General features: G+C 43.1%; 1 protein-coding gene across 5 annotated transcripts in view; it reads left to right on the top strand.

The window, feature by feature from the left end:
• ABI3 (ABI family member 3) overlaps positions 1-19,086 on the top strand; it is an 88,940-nt gene that overhangs the window by 7,743 nt on the left and 62,111 nt on the right. For all 5 annotated transcript variants that reach the window (XM_073681077.1, XM_073681076.1, XM_073681075.1 and 2 more), the window contains 2 exons: positions 5,978-6,063; positions 17,712-17,780. In XM_073681077.1, coding sequence (XP_073537178.1) covers positions 5,978-6,063; positions 17,712-17,780 — 155 coding nt within the window. The remainder of the gene's footprint in view (positions 1-5,977; positions 6,064-17,711; positions 17,781-19,086) is intronic.

The following is a 19,086-nucleotide window of genomic DNA, read 5'->3' as shown; positions in this document are numbered from 1 at the left end:
GTACCCTAGACCATCAGGGAATTTAGTACAAGTCTTTTCACCACTAAAGGCAAATAGGGAATTTACAATGAATCATTTCACTACCCTAGACCACCAGGGAATTTACACTGAATTGTTTCACTACTCTAGGTCAACATGGAATTTACAATTAATCCTTTTACTATCCAAGAACACAAGAAAATTTACATATAATGAATTCTTTCACTACACTAGATTACCAAGTCACTTCCAACTAATCCTCTCAGTACCTAATACTGGCCATACACATTAAATGGCTGTCAGCTGAACAATGCATTAATCGATCCTTTGTTTGACCGCCAGACGATACTCCCATACACAGTAGCACACACTCGAATGAGCACTCCTGTGTTCGGTATGAGAAAGCTACCGGCTGAAATGTCGGCTGGTGGCTTATCTCGGGAAACAATACAATCGGCAGTCCAAAATCGGACATGCGTGGTTAACATCTCTCCTGAACATCAGTTAACCGTTGCTTCCATTCATATTAGATTATTGACCGAACTATATTGGCAGATTCAGACAACTTTAGGGGGCCTTAAGACTACCAGGGAATTTACAATAAATCCTTTCACTACCCTAGCCCACCAGGGAATTTACAATGAATCCTTTCACTACCCTAGACCACCAGGGAATTTACAATGAATCCCTTTACTACCCTAGCCCACCAGGGAATTTACAATAAATCCTCTCACTACTCTAGCCCACCAAGGAATTTACAATGAATCCTTTAACTTCCCTAGCCCACCAGGGAATTTACAATGAACCTTTCACTACCCTAGCCCACCAGGAAATTTACAATGAATCCTTTCACTACCCTAGACCACCAGGGAATTTTAAATGACAAAACATATCCATTCATGTAAACACATACTTTAAATTATTTATTTCTGACAATGTTGTTTCATAACTGAAATAAAAATCAGTCTCTACAATGATCTGAACTGTGTAATAAGATATTACTTTCATCAATCAGACGCAACGTCACTGATATAATAGTGTCAGCTGTACTGAGAGGCGCCATCCACACCACTACAGGAGCATTGAGTAATAACGAAAAGGAGAAGTGGTTATACAAAGGGAGAAATGTGCAGCAAAGTTTTCCCATCACCGCGTCTAAGATGCAGAGACAGCATGAAATAAACATTAGAGCATTCTTATAAAAATAGCATCAAGATGAAAGACATACTTCTATAGGATCAAATAGGTGATCACTGAATGGTCCTTATCACCATGCAGTGTACTTGACACATGCATAAGTAAATTAGGCAGTCAACTAAAGCACTTTTATAGGGGTGCACAATTTATACATTTGTAATTTTTTTGCACAGCCAACTGGACACTGTCTCAGCAGGTGTCAGTGTTCAATAAGAGCTTCTTCTACTTTAAACGGGTACATATATCTTTTTTTTTAAAGAAGAATCGCCTAATAATAAGCAGGTCACAGGGCAATGAGATGTATTCTGTGGAAGAACCAGCAGCACAACCACAGGAGAAATTTATATTGATCCGCCATCAGATTTGACAATATAAACCACATACATTCTTAAATAGATCTCTTTGAATTGATGAGGCTGATGTACTTGATGCGCCCCCTGGGCCGTGTGTGTGTGGGGATACCCGGAACCGGACCCGTTGTGGATACTGGGGGTTGTAGTCCTTGCGTGGCGGGGACCCGGTCCCGTGGCTCAGGGCGGTCAACCCAAATGGCATTCTATTTATAGGGTTTTGTGATTAAATGTCCGACTACGCCACCCGTGGATTGCGGTCAGAGTGAACCGCCGCTGCAGGGCAGACCGCTGAGGCTGGTGTTGTGGGTGCAGCCGAGGGTAGTATAACTCCCCACGGGAAGAGTATAGCCTCAGGGCAGTGAGTGCAGATGTTGGGGGTGATGGTGCGCGGGAGCAGCAGTAACGACACAGAGTCCTGTAATGCAGTCCAGAGTATTTTCTCACAGTTCTTTATCCACGTTACTCCAGCTGGTCATAACGTCCCAAGTCGCACTGTGCTCACCAGGTGAGGGGCTCGGCCTACTCCCAGATAACTTTGGAGCGTTTCACAGGACCCCCTTTGTGTGTCCTTTCTCTGGCCTGTCATACCCCACCAGTGACCTCGCTTCTGTCCGGCTGCCTCGGGCCTTCTCGGGCAAACATTGGTGCCGTTTCCCTGACCCTATGTGGTGCCTTCCTAGCGGGTGTAGCGAGGGGCTGCGCCATATAAAATGTCACAGCCTCCGGTTTCTAGCTGAGGGTAGTTCCCCACCTCCACTAGTTTCGGGGACCGGTCTCCCCCTTTGGCCTGACCCCCCTACGCAGGTAGATTCGGGCGTGCGGTGGCGACTCGCCGGTCCACACCCCTGGGGTCCCTTCGTTCCTTGTTCCTGGAGCCTCCTCCACTCCTCTTCCTTCCTTCTCCTTCCTCCAGGCTCCGGCCGCTCCCTCCGGCCTGCCTGCGGAGCAGAGCTCGGCCTGAGCCTCTACTCCCTGTCTTCTCCTCTGACTGAACTGAACTTCTTCTCACTGTCTCTAAGATGGCTCCCACCTTTTATACCTCCTTCTAAGTGCACCCAGGAACTGCCCTCTCCCTCCTATGCACTACAGGGTCCCCCCTTCCTCTGTGTTCCCTCCCCCCACTCCAGCCAGGGACAGGGACTATCGTGCTCTACTTGGAGCATATCGGTCGCCCTGCCCCCCGGAAATGTGGTGTAATGCATGCAGGTGTCAGGGTCCTGATCCACACTCCATCCTTACCTGAGAGTGAGATATCGCACATCTGGTTGAGATGCAATACCTCTGTAGCGGTCGAACCCTCGGGGCGCTACATACTTACTTTGACAGTCAATGTTAGAATGGAATATAATTCTATTTGGCAATGTGTTTGCTTGACACTAGAATGAAATTTTATAAGTACAGATGAAATTGTTCAGTTATCTATCTGGTTCATACAGTCATTTTAATATGGAATTTAAAGGTAAGTACATCAGCCTCATCAGGTCCATGATATCTATTAAATCAGGGGTCCTCAAACTTTTTAAACACGGGGCCAGTTCACTGTCCCTCAGACCATTGGAGGGCCGGAATATAGTTTTTTTAAAAAACTATGAACAAATTCCTATGCACACTGCACATATCTTATTTTGACGTAAAAAAAACAATACAGGAACAAATACAATTATTTAAAATGAAGAACAAGTAAAGTTAGATAAACCGGTATTTCAATAGGCAGGTAAATGTCCCCAATAGGCAGCATAGGTCCCCAATAGGCAGGTAAATATCCCCAATAGGCAGTATAGGTCCCCAATAGGCAGGTAAATGTCCCCAATAGGCAGGTAAATATCCCCAATAGGCAGGTAAATGTCCCCAACAGGCAGGTAAATGTCCCCAATAGGCAGGTAAATGTTCCCAGTAGGCAGCATAGGTCCTCAATGAGGAGGTAAATGTCCCCAATAGGCAGGTAAATGTCCCCAATAGGCAGCATAGGTCCCCAATAGGCAGGTAAATGTCCCCAATAGGCAGGTAAATGTCCCCAATAGGCAGCATAGGTCCTCAATGGGGAGGTAAATGTCCCCAATAGGCAGCATAGGTCCCCAATGGGCAGGTAAATGTCCCCAATAGGCAGCATAGGTCCTCAATGGGCAGGTAAATGTCCCCAATAGGCAACATAGGTCCTCAATGGGCAGTTAAATGTCCCCAATAGGCAGCATAGGTCCTCAATAGGCAGGCTATTTCCCCCTTATAATGCCCCATGCAGGCTGTTCCCCCCTTATAATGCCCCATGCAGCATGTCACTCCCCCATATAATGCCCCATGCAGGATGTCACTCCCCTGTCGTTATAATGCCCCATTCAGGATGTCACCCCCCCATATAATGCGCCACGCAGGATATCACTCCCCTGTCGTTATAATGCCCTTTTCCGGATGTCACCCCCCCATATAATACCCCATGCAGCATGTCACTCCCCCATATAATGCCCCATGCAGGATGTGACCCCCCCATATAATGCTCCATGCAGGATGTCACTCCCCCCCATATAATGCCCCATGCAGGATATCACTCCCGTGTCGTTATAATGCCCCTTTCAGGATGTCACCCCCCCATATAATGCACCACGCAGGATATCACTCCCCTGTCGTTATAATGCCCCTTTCAGGATGTCACCCCCCCATATAATGCCCCATGCAGCATGTCACTCCCCCATATAATGTCCCATGCAGGATGTCACTCCCCTGTCGTTATAATGCCCCATTCAGGATGTCACCCCCCCATATAATGCGCCACGCAGGATATCACTCCCCTGTCGTTATAATGCCCCTTTCCGGATGTCACCCCCCCCATATAATACCCCATGCAGCATGTCACTCCCCCATATAATGCCTCATGCAGGATGTCACCCCCCCATATAATGCCCCATGCAGGATGTCACTCCCCCCCCATATAATGCCCCATGCAGGATATCACTCCCCTGTCGTTATAATGCCCCTTTCAGGATGTCACCCCCCCCATATAATGCACCACGCAGGATATCACTCCCCTGTCGTTATAATGCCCCTTTCAGGATGTCACCCCCCCATATAATGCCCCATGCAGCATGTCACTCCCCCATATAATGCCCCATGCAGGCTGTCACCCCACCCCCCATATAATGCCCTATGCAGGATATCACTCCCCTGTCATTATCCCCATTCAGGATGTCACCCCCCCATATAATGCCCCATGCAGCATGTCACCCCCACCCCCCATATAATGCCCCATGCAGGATGTCACCCCTAATATTATGTCCCATGCCTCCATACATGAAAAAAAAAAATGCAATACTCACCTCCCTCCTCCTCACCTGCTGCCGCTGTTCAGGTCTGTACTCCAGCGTCGCCCCGCTCTGCGCTGCCTATGACGACTCAGGGGAGGGCGCGGTGTAAAGACGTCACCGCACCCTCTGACCTGACACGTCACAGGGAGTGCGCACCAGGAAGACAGCGGATCTGCGGAGGCACGGGCAGAGGTAAGTATCCGGCTGCCGGGGTCCTGAGCGAGCGAGGGGAAGGGCGGGCCCTGGCACAGCTCTCCTCTGCCCACAGCTCGGCGGGCCGGATAAAAATCCTCCGCGGGCCGCATGTGGCCCGTGGGCCGTAGTTTGAGGACCCCTGTATTAAATAAATACAAGGAACTTACGGTATATAAATATGCAGTATAGCTTATATTGTGAAATCTGGTGTAGGTTCTCCTTTACTGTATTAGGCTCCTATATGATGTACAAACTTGGTGGCTCCAATCTTCAATGGTGCGAATGTTCTTGAAGTACGCTTTTACTTGGATCTAGTTTTCTTCCATTGAGAATTACATTATATCTGATCATGTCTCATAGGAACTCTAGTCTTCCCTCAAACTGCATCCTTATGGGCAAGCTGGGAACTGCAACATCACACAGACAGTGACCTATCAATCAAGCTAGAAAGGCTGGTGGTGGGTGGGCAAACAACCTCAGGAGCCAGGCAAGAAAATCAGATAGTGAGATATCATTCAAGCTAAAAAAGCTAGTACTGGGTGAGGAAACAGCTTCAGGAGGCAGAGGCTTGTTACGTGCTCTTTCACACCCAGAGCACTTAATGCCTCATTTGCATATGAATTTAAATATTGGTTTCTTGGGAATGCAGCAACAGATAGAAGATATAAAAAGTCAACAGATTTAGCTTTCAAAGACCGGCATGCCTATACAGTATTTGCGGTTTGGGCAGGGGTTGATCTTACTGACAGATTCCCTTTAATCTAGGCCAGATTTCTTTTTCATGGTTTTTGATTTCTCTAAGGGACCCATCTGTCCTATAAACAATAAGCAATACTATAAGAAGACCCTGGAATATATTTTGCATCCAGGCTCACAGTTTTGGCTCTAGGGATTAGAACTAAATGTTGATACTAGTAACTATAAGATGGGGACTTCCATTTGTTTCCAATATCTTAGGATTCTGACTCACAGTTATCTAGAACTGGAACGATGTCCCGGAGAATAAGTGTGAAAACCATGAGCCAGACACACGGTTCACTGGGGTAAGTTGGCTACGGTAGATACATTAACTTTCCATATCTAAGAGAGGTAATAATGTACGCACATGTATTGTACTCAAGTACTAGTATCATTTAAAAGCTAACTGAGACTATTGTGGTGTTGGAGAAATGGAGAAGGGGGTGACACCACTGGCACAGTACAAACAGGACCTTACTGGAAGATCACACAAGCCTGGACAACCCCTTTATGGCTTCTCACAGTATCACAAGAAACATGCGGCCTTGGGTTGTCATATTGAGAAATGGATCCAGGGACACTTTGGAGAAATGGCTGCACCACTGGTACAACCATTGATCCATTACGTATTGCAATTTAAATAGTTTGACACAACATCCAGTCTCCACACAAACTTAGTTTTCATTCCCATGCATTGGGAACATTGCACACTGTTTTCTAATTCTAAACATGAAGAGAAATGTATATAATTTTTAACTACTTTACAGAAAATAACAAAAAATTAACATTGGGCTGTTCACAACATGTACTCTTATTTTTTAGGGTTTAGCATTCCTGTGAATCATTAACCTAATATTTAATTGTACAACCACAGTTTTTAGAACTGCTTCCCATCTATGTTGCATAGAGTCAACCAACTTCTGTCATCTGTCAGCTGTTATTCCAGCCCAAGATGCTAAGACTACATCCCACAATTTTTTGGCATTTGTGGGCTTTGCCTCAGGAATGGCATTTTTGACGTCACCCCACAAGTGTTCTATCAGATTAAGGTTCAGGGATTGGGCTGGCCACTCCATAGCCTCAATTTTGTTGGACTGGTACCAAGATTTTGCTCATTTACTGTTGTGTTTAGGGTTGTTGTCTTGTTGAAACGCCCATTTCAAGGGCAAATCCTCTTCCATGTAAGGCAACATGACCTCTTCAAGTATTTTAATATATGCAAACTGGTCCATGATCCCTGGTATGCGGTAAATAGGTCCAACACCATAGTAAGAGAAACATGCCCATATCATGATGCTTGCACTACCATGCTTCACTGTCTTCAGAGTGTTCTATGGCTTGAATGCAGAGTTTGGGGGAACTGTCAGCGGCCCCTGGACCCAAAAATAAAAATTTTACTTTCATCAGTCCACAAAATGTCTCTCCATTTTTCTTATGGCCAGTTGATGTGTTCTTTGGCAAATTGTATCCACTTCAGTACATGTCTTTTTTTTAACAGTGGGACATTGCGGGGACTTCTTGCTAAGAAATTAGCTTCACACAGGCGTCTTTTAACTGTCACAGTACTCACAGGAAACTTGAGACTGTCTTTGATCATCTTGGCACTCGCTTCTTCACATAGACTGAAATATTTTATTGTTCATAGAAATTCCAGATTCAAGACGTTTCGGTCAGTAAGACCTTCATCATTCAACTGGGAGTTGATTACACTGCCTGCTGAAGTGACATAAATTTAAGGATATCTTCAATAATAGATCTAAAACTCACAGTCTATGTGGATGCAAACTGGGCCAGTAACTTAAGTGATCATGAATCGATAAGCAGCTATTTGATCAAGCTTGGATAGTTAAATTTCTTGGTCTAGCAGAAAACAGGTGTGTGTAGCCTTGTCATCTATGGAAGCAGAGTATGTCTGCAGCTCACGCAAATCAAGAGGTCATTTGGTTAAACAAATTATTAGGTGGATCTTGATGAGCCATCAAATGAACCGACGGTAGAGAGATCAATGCGAGAACCCAACACATTGACGTTAAACATCATTACCTGCGTGATTTGATAGAACATGGCATAGTTGAGTTTGTTTATTGCAAGACTGACCAGATGATAGCTGATGTTATGACAAAGTCACTTCCAAGAGCGAAGTTTGAAGAATTCAGAACCACTATGGGACTAACAGGATAAGTAATTGTTGAGTAGGGGTGTTGGAGTAATGTTTATTATTGTATATATTGCATTAACTACTATTTTCTACTATTTAATAGTGCATAAGTTTCTGTCTCCAGCAATAGTGTTATATTGCCATTAAAGCACTGTTAAAAAAAGGAAGTTCCTGCTCACTGTGTGTGCAGCTGAAGCACACTTTCACTTTCACTTTGCGAACTAACAGACAAGATGCTAAGATCCTAAGCTATAAGAAATACCAGTTGAAAGCTGTGTTATCTTTGTCCCTGAATAAAAATATATTCACTGTTGAACGGCTGGACAGTTTCATCGATGAGTCCTCCTAATTTTTTCTTGAACGCATTTGATAGCCAGAGATTGGCCAGCAGACCAGGTAGGAAACACATGAATAGGCTTTCACATGAGGACATCACATCAGTCCTACTCCTAGGGTTATGGTGACAGGTGGCAACATTTTACAGTAGCCCCTAGCCTTCATTCAAGGTACACTAACAGCTGAGCGTTAAATTTAATTTGGTTGTAGAACCCGTGGTGCGCCCATTTCTTCAAAGTGTCCCTGGAGACATTATTCAACATGACAACACCAGACCCCGTGTCGCTGGAGCTACTGTGAGCAACCTGCTTGGCCTAAACGTGCTACCATGGCATGCAGTGTCTCCGGACTGGTCTCCATCTAGCACATCGGGGACGACTCCATCCATTCAATCTTAGTGTTTCAATTTAAATGTTGTGGAGTGCAGTAAAGTGTAGAGCTGTGTATAGAGTCTATAGTGTGGAGTCCACATAATAAATTATGTATATCAGCTAAGCTTCTCACTGTATAATATATACACAGCTCTACAATATATAGTATAATATATTATAGTATATTGTATGAAGCTGTGTGTACAGTTTATAGACTGTGGGCTATATTACAGTATATAGTGGGGAGCTGGGTGTACAGTGGCATGTAAAAGTTTGGGCACCCCTGGTCAAAATTACTGTTATTGTGAACAGTTAAACCAGTTAAAGATGAACTGATCTCTATGAGGCCTAAAGTTAAAGATGACACATTTCCTTTGTATTTTAGGCAAAAAGAAAAAAATATATTGTCATTTTTTACATTTTAAAAATTCTGAAAAGGAGAAAGGGCCTATGCAAATTTTTGGACATCCTTGGAGATTTGTGTGCTCAGATAACTTTGACCAAGGTTTCAGACCTTAATTAGCCTGTCAGGGTTATGGCTTGATCACTATCATTGTTAGGAAAGGCCAGATGATACAAATTTCCCAGCTTTATGAAAACTCAGCCACCTCTAACCTTGTGGCAAAAAATAGCATCCATGGGTTCTTCTAAGCAGCTGCCTAGCACTCTGAAAATGAAAATGGTGGAGGCCCACAAAGCAGGAAAAGGCCATAAGTAGACAGCAAAGCGTTTTCAAGATACCCTTACCTCAAATGTAATTAAGAAATGGCAGTTAACAGGAACAGTGGAGGTCAAGATAAGGTCTGGAAGACCAAGGAAAATTTCAGTGAGAGCTGCTTGTAGAATTGCTAGAGGCAAATCAGAACCCCCGCTTGACTGCAAAAGATCTTCAGAAAGATTTAGCAGACTCTGGAGTTGTGATACATTGTTCTACTGTTCAGAGACACCTGCACAAATATGGCCTTCATGGAAGAGTCATCAGAAGAAAACCTCTCCTGCGTCATCACCATAAAATTCAGCATTAGAAGCATGCAATAGAACATCTGAACAAGCCTGATGCATCTTGAAGTCTTTTGGACCGATAAGGTTAAAATAGAACTCTTTGACCACAATGATCAAAAGTATGTGAGGAGAAAAAAGGGCACAGAATTTCAGAAAAAGAAAATCTCACCAACCATTAAACATTGGTGTGGATCAATCATGCTTTGGGGTTTCTGTTACAGCCAATGGTGCAGGGTACATTTCATGGGTAGAGGGAAGAATGGAATCAATGAAATTTCAACAAATTCTTGATGCAAACATAACACCATCTGTAAAAAAGCTGAAGTTGAAAAGAAGATGGCTTCTACAAATGGGTAATGATCCTAAACACACATCAAACTCCACAATAGACTACCTCAAAAGTTGCAAGCTGAAGGTTTTACAATAGTCCTCACAGTCCCCTGATCTGAACATCATTGAAAATCTGTGGCTAGACCTCAAAATAGCAGTGCATACAAGACGACCCAAGAATCTCACACAACTGGAAGACTTTTCCAAGTAAGAATGGATAGAAATCCCTCAAACAAGAATTGAAATACTCCTGGCTGACTACAAAAGGAGATTACAAGCTGTGATATTTTCAAAAGGGGGTGCTACTAGGTACCAACTATGGAGGGTGCCCAAACTTTTGCATCAGCCCATTTTCCTTTTTGTAATTGTCAGTAACTGTATTATACATATACTGTATATACAGTGCCTACAAGTAGTATTCAACCCCCTGCAGATTTAGCTGGTTGACACATGCGGAATTAACTTGGCATTGTGACATTTGTACTGTAGATCAGCCTGGAAGTGGGAAATGCACTGCAGCAAATTTTGGTTTTGTTTTTGTTTTTTTTTTTTTGTTTTTTTAAAACGTTAAAAGTTAATTCAGAGTGTCATTTATTATTCAACCCCTCAAACCACAAGAATTCTGTTTGGTCCCCCTAAAGTATTGAGAAGTAGTTCAGGCACCAAGAATAATGAGCTTCACATGTGTGGATTAAAGATCTCTTTTGCCAGCCTTTTCTGACAATTTAAGACCCTCCCCAAACTTGTGAACAGCACTCAGACATGGTCAACATGGGAAAGACAAAGGAGCATTCCAAGGCCATCAGAGACAAGATCGTGGAGGGTCACAAGGCTGGCAAGGGGTACAAAACCCTTTCCAAGGAGGTGGGCCTACCTGTCTCCACTGTTGGGAGCATCATCCGTAAGTGGAAGGCTTATGGAACTACTGTTAGCCTTCCACGGCCTGGACAGCCTTTGAAAGTGTCCTCCCGTGCCGAGGCCAGGCTTGTCCGAAGAGTCAAGGCTAACCCAAGGACAACAAGGAAGGAGCTCTGGGAAGATCTCATGGCAGTGGGGACATTGGTTTCAGTCAATACCATAAGTAACGTACTCCACCGCAATGGTCTCCGTTCCAGACGAGCCTGTATGGTACCTTTACTTTCAAAGCGTCATGTCAAGGCTCGTCTACAGTTTGCTCATGATCACTTGGAGGACTCTGAGACAGACTGGTTCAAGGTTCTGTGGTCTGATGAGACCAAGATCGAGATCTTTGGTGCCAACCACACACGTGACGTTTGGAGACTGGATGGCACTGCATACGACCCCAAGAATACCATCCCTACAGTCAAGCATGGTGGTGGCAGCATCATGCTGTGGGGCTGTTTCTCAGCCAAGGGGCCTGGCCATCTGGTCCGCATCCATGGGAAGATGGATAGCACGGCCTACCTGGAGATTTTGGCCAAGAACCTCCGCTCCTCCATCAAGGATCTTAAGATGGGTCGTAATTTCATCTTCCAACAAGACAACGACCCAAAGCACACAGCCAAGAAAACCAAGGCCAGGTTCAAGAGGGAAAAAGTCAAGGTGTTGGAGTGGCCTAGTCAGTCTCCTGACCTTAACCCAATTGAAAACTTGTGGAAGGAGCTCAAGAATAAAGTCCACATGAGACAACCAAAGAACCTAGATAACTTGGAGAAGATCTGCATGGAGGAGTGGGCCAAGATAACTCCACAGACCTGTGCCGGCCTGATCAGGTCTTATAAAAGACGAATATTAGCTGTAATTGCAAACAAGGGTTATTCCACAAAATATTAAACATAGGGGTTGTATAATAATTGACCCACACTTTTATGTTTAAAATTTAATAAAATTCAACTGAGCAACATAACTTTTTGGTTTGTAAGATTTATGCTTCTGTTCATAAAACCTACTCTCGTTTGCAGTTTGAAGGCTCTAACTTATTTGCATCTTATCAAACCAGCTAAATCTGCAGGGGGTTGAATACTACTTGTAGGCACTGTATATATATATATATATATATATATAGACTGCTCAAAAAAATAAAGGGAACACTCAAATAACACATCCTAGATCTGAATGAATGAAATATTCTCATTGAATACTTTGTTCTGTACAAAGTTGAATGTGCTGACAACAAAATCACACAAAAATAAACAATGGAAATCAAATTTATTAACCAATAGAGGCCTGGATTTGGAGTCACCCCCAAAATTAAGGTGGAAAAACACACTACAGGCTGATCCAACTTTGATGTAATGTCCTTAAAACAAGTCAAAATGAGGCTCAGTATTGTGTGTGGCCTCCACGTGCCTGTATGACCTCCCTACAACGCCTTGGCATGCTCCTGATGAGGTTGCGGATGGTCTCCTGTGGGATCTCCTCCCAGACCTGGACTAAAGCATCCGCCAACTCCTGGACAGTCTGTGGTGCAAAGTGACGTTGGTGGATGGAGCGAAATATGATGTCCCAGATGTGCTCAATCGGATTCAGGTCTGGGGAACGGGTGGGCCAGTCCATAGCTTCAATGCCTTCATCTTGCAAGAACAGCTGACACACTCCAGCCACATGAGGTCTGGCATTGTCCTGCATTAGGAGGAACCCAGGGCCAACCACACCAGCATATGGTCTCACAAGGGGTCTGAGGATCTCATCTCGGTACCTAATGGCAGTCAGGCTACCTCTGGCGAGCACATGAGAGCTGTGTGGCCCTCCAAAGAAATGCCACCCCACACCATTACTGACCCACTGCCAAACCAGTCATGCTGTAGGATGTTGCAGGCAGCAGATCGCCCTCCACAGCGTCTCCAGATTCTATCACGTCTGTCACATGTGCTCAGTGTGAACCTGCTTTCATCTGTGAAGAGCACAAGGCGCCAGTGGCGACTTTGCCAATCCTGGTGTTCTGTGGCCAATGCCAAGCGTCCTGCATGGTGTTGGGCTGTGAGCACAACCCCCATCTGTGGACCTCGGGCCCTCATACCACCCTCATGGAGTCGGTTTCTAACAGTTTGTGCAGACACATGCACATTTGTGGCCTGCTGGAGGTCATTTTGCAGGGCTCTGGCAGTGCTCCTCCTGTTCCTCCTAGCACAAAGGCGGAGGTAGCGGTCCTGCTGCTGGATTGTTGCCCTCCTCCGGCCCCCTCCACGTCTCCTGGTGTACTGGCGTGTCTCCAACCTCTGGACACTACGCTGACAAATGTGCCATCCTGGATGAGCTGCACTACCTGAGCAACTTCTTTGGGTTGTAGAGTCCGTCTCATGCTACCACGAGTGTGAAAGCACAACCAACATTCTAAAGTGACCAAAATATTAGCCAGAAAGCATTGGCACTGAGATGTGGTCTGTGGTCCACACCTGTAGAACCACTCCTTTATTGAGGGTGTCTTGATAATTGCCAATAATTTCCATCCATTGTCTATTCCTTTTGCACAACAGCATGTGAAATTGATTGTCAATCAGTGTTGCTTCCTAAGTGGACAGTTAAATTTCACAGAAGTTTGATTTACTTGGAGTTATATTCTGTTGTTTAAGCGTTCCCTTTATTTTTTTGAGCAGTGTATATATATATATATATATATATATATATATATATATATATATATATATATATATACATATACAGGGTGGTCCAAAAGTAGGTGGACAGAAAGTGTAATAAGGTTATGAAGGGGGAGATTTATCAAACACTAAATTGCAGCCGCCTGTCTGGATCATCCTCCAATAAACCATGAATTAGACGTGGACGATAAGCTTTCCACCCAATAGATTTCAGGATTTGCATGATAGAAGCTCGTGAAATTCCCAATTCCAAAGAGGCTCTTCTGGTGGACTTTTTTGGACTCTGAACAAATGTTTCAGCAACAAGTTGTTTATTATCTTCTGTACAGACTGTTTTGGGTCGACCAGTTTTTGGACCATTAAGGATTGAGCCAGTGGCATTGAATTTGTCACGAATGCGGTAAATGGTTTGTCTCTTTGGGGCTTGAGTACCAAATGTTTCAACCCAATTCGCTCCAACGTTTTCAGCATTTTAAGATTTCCAGTACTCTGTTAAAATCCATTTTCTTTGATCTGTATTTAAATTATTTGCCATTATGTGTTATCTGAATTATCTGAAAAGAAAACAGATTTGGGGGAGATCTATCTGTGAAAACTAGATCTCTGAAACTGGCTCAGTTGCCCTTAGCAACCAATCAGATTCCACCTTTCATTTTCCAAAGAGTCTGTAAGGAGTGAAAATTGGAATCTGATTGGCTGCTAAGGGCAACTGAGCCAGTTTCACTTTACACCATGTTTGATAAATCTCCCCCTTCATAACCTTATTACACTTTCTGTCCACCTACTTTTGGACTTTTGGAGATATATATATCTCAGGGTGACAGTCAAAAACTTTGTGTAATTTTTTAGGTCTCACCCCTGGGAATAATTCTCTTTGGTGTGATTGTAACATACACAAAGTTTCGTAACATTGCAACATGGTTTACTGGTGGCTCAATCATCACAAAACTAACAATTATTTGTAATAAATGTCTTGCAGCAAAGTAAATGTACAATTTAACTTTTTTTAACGAAACAGGCTTTATTTGGCTCAGGATAGTCATGGAGATGCTTCTTCACACACTGGAGAATAAACTGTTTCTGGTCTTCTTGAATGCTTAGTGATTAATTAAATATACTCATGAATGCAATGGAGCATTCAATGGCATCATTCACGATTTTCAATCTGACGACTTTTGAGGATACATAGATGTAACTTCCATTAGTGTGCCCATGGACAAGGAGGATCTTGATGAAGAAAATCTTGGTTCATTTCCAGTGCAACAAAAAGTTTTTTTGTGTTGGACAACATGAAGTGATGAACCTTCTTGTGTGACACAAGGTCTTCGGTAAGCTGCGCACGAGTTGCACACGAGTTCCTTCCGCAGAGCCAGTACCATCTCAACCTTTTCTGTGGTTGGAACCTCACTGTCAAAAAAAGCCATACCCACCATAAACTCACTGAGGGACCCCAGGTGTCTGTTGAAAGTTTTCATTGCTGACTACAAGTTCTTGCAGTAATGTCTAGTCATTTCGCAGCAATGTGGCTGCGATCTGAGGTACCAAGCCTTCAAAAATAAATGGACAGTAAAAGTGCAAAATTGACGGAGATCTTTTAAATCTGTCAAAGTTAAATGAAATTGGTGACAAAACATGAAGATTTTCAGAGTGTATATCACTTTGGCCATCCATTGGGACCGATGGTAGTCCCCTGGAGTATTGACGTGCACATCTGGGTTTGCCGGCGAACCAAGGAACAGGAGTGCTACTATTAACAATTCCTTGTAGTCATCTCTTGGTTGCCATTGTGCAAGCTGGTTGGTGCAAAATTCAACTAGACACTCCTTAAGTGGACCTTGCTCAGTTGAAACTATGTCATCTTCTATTCCAGCCGAAAACGTAGTTTTATCCAGTTGATTCCAGGCAGCCGAAAATCTCTCTTAACAACTTTATATTTTGACCTGTTGATGCCGGACACAATTTATCAAACACGCTTGCAATAATTAGCTTGTGAATGTGGTGCCTACACTCAGTAGATCTACCTGCAGTTTCTGTTGCAGAAGGACGCACGCACCAGAATTTGTACCATTGTTACTACTGGTCTTGTCAAATGACATAAACTTCACTTTACCCTAGTTGCTGCAAATCACCCTAATATCGCTCATCAACACTTGTAAATTACTATTATAAATTAAAATAAGTGAATTTCAGGCAAAAATTTAATTAGACAGTAAAAGACACATGGGAGTGGTGTAGGCTGCTGCATAAATATTTAGAGATTAGACTTACCTGAAAACAGTGAATAATACTGAATGTTATCTGTAATCTGGCAAGTTTACTTTGAAACAGGAAATAATATTAATAATATTAAATATTCTTTGAAAATTACAAATAAGTAAATTGGAGAAAGTTTCAAGGAGCGGTGGAGCCCTTATTGATGCTCTATATTAAAACTACCCAAATCGTATTTTAACGGCAATTAAGTGTTCAAGGGCTGACTTTGAGGACATTGAGCGACCTTTTAAACACAAACAAAAGAAACGATTTTTTAAAGGATATTACAGATCATTATATGTAACAATTATAGGGTGTGAGACTTGGAATAAAACAAATTTTTATTTTTTCTATAGAACACTTTGTCACCCTAATATATATAAATATCTTGTAGTAGATCGGCTCACTCGGCTGCTCACAGAGGTAGACACAGGAACACTTCTTGTGTTAATCTTCTGATGGTTCATTAGAACATGGCATAAACCAATGCAGGGTTCAGCAGAATAAACATGGCCTTTATGGCATAAAGGAAAACAAAAGATAACGTATAGCACAGTGCATAGGCCTGTGGGGATGCGCTCGCTCAGGGTACAATAACAGAGTTCATATGAACACTTGTCTGGAGCTCCTGCCTCCAGACACACAGACAGAAAAAAAACTCAGTGACCCGGCATTTAACCTGCCGGACCACACCCTTGAGGTGGAGATATAGTGAGTGGCCATCTCTCCCATCTCTTACAAACTACTAACAAAAAGCACAATCCTATCTTTGTCAATTAACTCCTCAGGACATAACATGCTGGAGAGAAACTTCTGGATTTCACATCACGGAACATAGCAGTCTTCGTGATTCATATGTCCCCTCACATACATTGCCAGTGACCCTGTCACAATATATACACACACATACACTGCACATTGCCACTTCTCCTATTCTTAATGCTGGGTGTAAATCTCAGTATGTGCTCTTACTCTGTATTACTTTGGACATCTCTTGTGGGTGTGGTTTTATCAGTGTGTGTGGTTTTATCAAGGGACATGGCTTTATTAGGCTAAGTGCCCACGATGCAGAAATGCTGCATATTTTTTCCGCTTCTCCCTGGCAGGAAAAACACATGAAGATTTTACATGCGTTTTTCCCTCCAGGTAGAAGCATTTGTCAAGCGTTTTTGCATGCATTTCTGCATGCGGGTTATCAAGCGCTTTTCCAAGCGATTTTAGCATCACTTGGAAAAGTGCTTGATAACTTGGTCACACTGTCACATGACTAAATGATGTCATGGTAAGTCCTTCCCACCACCGTGACCCATACAACAGACCGGACGCATCGCTGAGGACACCGGGGGCCATCGGAAGGTAAGTATAATCTTTATTTTTTATTTTAAATTCTTTTTTTACAGGTACTATGGTACCCGGGTCTGGATGAGAGTCTCCTCTTCTCCAAACCCGGGTACCATCCGCACATAGAATCACATAATATCCGTATGTACAAATGTGCTGCACTGATATTAAGCGTTTCAATGCAAGTCAATGGCGGCAATTACGCTGAGTGTCCGCAAAATTAATGGACATGCTGTGTATTTTTCCACAATGATAATCCGCAGCGGAAATTTCCGCAGCATGTGCACAGCACATGCGGATTATCATTGGGGACCATGGGGCACGTATTACCAAGTGTTTTTTGAAAAACACATAGTGAGCACACAGCCTTAAGGAGCATGGGAAATGTCAATGAAAAAATTTGGACTGTCCATCAATTTTGGTCTATTTGTCCAAGAAAAATTGAATAGTAGGTTGGCAATCCTGCCTAAACAGCACTTGAAAAATAAACTCTGGTTCCTTGAGGTCAATACTATGTGATTGATGACTGATAAGGAAATAGTAAAACGTAGGATTCAATAATATAATTTGGTTTTGGTAAATGGCATTTCAATTTTTTACAGGAAAAATTCTCGGGTTAGGGATCCTATAACTCCCCCATATATCCCAGCACAAAAGTTTCAGTGCCCAGTGTAAGTACTGAACTTTGCTTTAATATCTGAACAATAGTATTAACCTATATAAACATCTACAGAATATTATGTCCTATGTTTAAGGTGGAGAAAATTAGTATTTGATACACTGTTGATTTTTCCAGTTTTCCCACCTACAAAGAATAGAAAGGTCTGTAATTTTTATCATAGGTACACTTCAACTGTGAGAGACAGAATCTAAAAAAAAATCCAGAAAATCACATTGTATGATTTTTACATAATTAATTTTCATTTTAATATTATTATTATTATTATTATTTATTAATACAGCACCATTGATTCCATGGTGCTGTTCATGAGAAGGGGTTACATACCAAATACAGATATCACTTACAGTAAACGAACTAACAATGATAGGCTGGTACAGAGGGAAGAGGACCCTGCCCTTGCGGGCTTACATTCTACAGTATGGTGGGGAAGGAGACAGTAGGTTGGGGGGGTTGCAGTAGCTCTGGTGGTGTTGAGGTGGCAGCAAGGTTATGGCAGGCTGTAAGCTTGTTTGAAAAGATGGGTTTTCAGGTTCTGTCTGAAGGATCCAAATGTGGAGGCTAATCGGACGTGTTGAAGCACAGAATTCCAGAGGATGGGGGATATTCGGGAGAAATCTTGGAGGCGATTGGGTGAGGAACAAATAAATGTGGAGGAGAGAAGAAGGTCTTGGGAGAACTGGAGATTACATAAGGGAATATATCGGGAGATTCGTTCAGAGATGTATAGCGGAGAAAGGTTATGGATGGCTTTATAGGTCAGTGTTAGTAGTTTGAACTGGATATGCCTGGCAATTTGGAACCAGTGAAGGGATTTGCAAAGGGAGGTAGCAGAGGAGTAGCAAGGTGAGAGATGAACTAGTCTCGCAGCAGAGTTAAGGATGGGCTGGAGAGGTGCGAGAGTGATAGCAGGTAGGCCACAGAGGAGTTTGTTGCAGTAGTCAAGACGGGAGATGATGAGGGCATGCACAAGCAGTTTAGTAGATTGAGGGTTGAGGAAAGGATGGATTCATGCAATATTTTTGAGCTGGAGGTGACAGGAGGTGCATTAAATGAGTATTTGATACAATAGAAAAACACAACTTAATATTTGGTACAGAAATCTTTGTTTGCAATTACAGAGGTCAGAAGTTTCCTGTAGTTCTTGACCAAGTGTGCACACACTGCAGCAGGAATTTTGGCCCACTCTTCCAAACAAATCTTCTCCAGATCTTTCAGGTTTCGGGGCTGTCGCTGAGCAACATTGAGTTTCAGCTCCCTCCAAAGATTTTCTATTGGGTTCAGGTCTGGAGACTGGC

The sequence above is a fragment of the Phyllobates terribilis genome, unplaced genomic scaffold (assembly GCF_046119375.1).
Source record: "Phyllobates terribilis strain yellow unplaced genomic scaffold, ASM4611937v1 Scaffold_5__5_contigs__length_657084704, whole genome shotgun sequence".
Classification (NCBI taxonomy): Eukaryota; Metazoa; Chordata; class Amphibia; order Anura; family Dendrobatidae; genus Phyllobates; species Phyllobates terribilis.
This window is presented reverse-complemented; position numbering and strand designations above follow the sequence as displayed.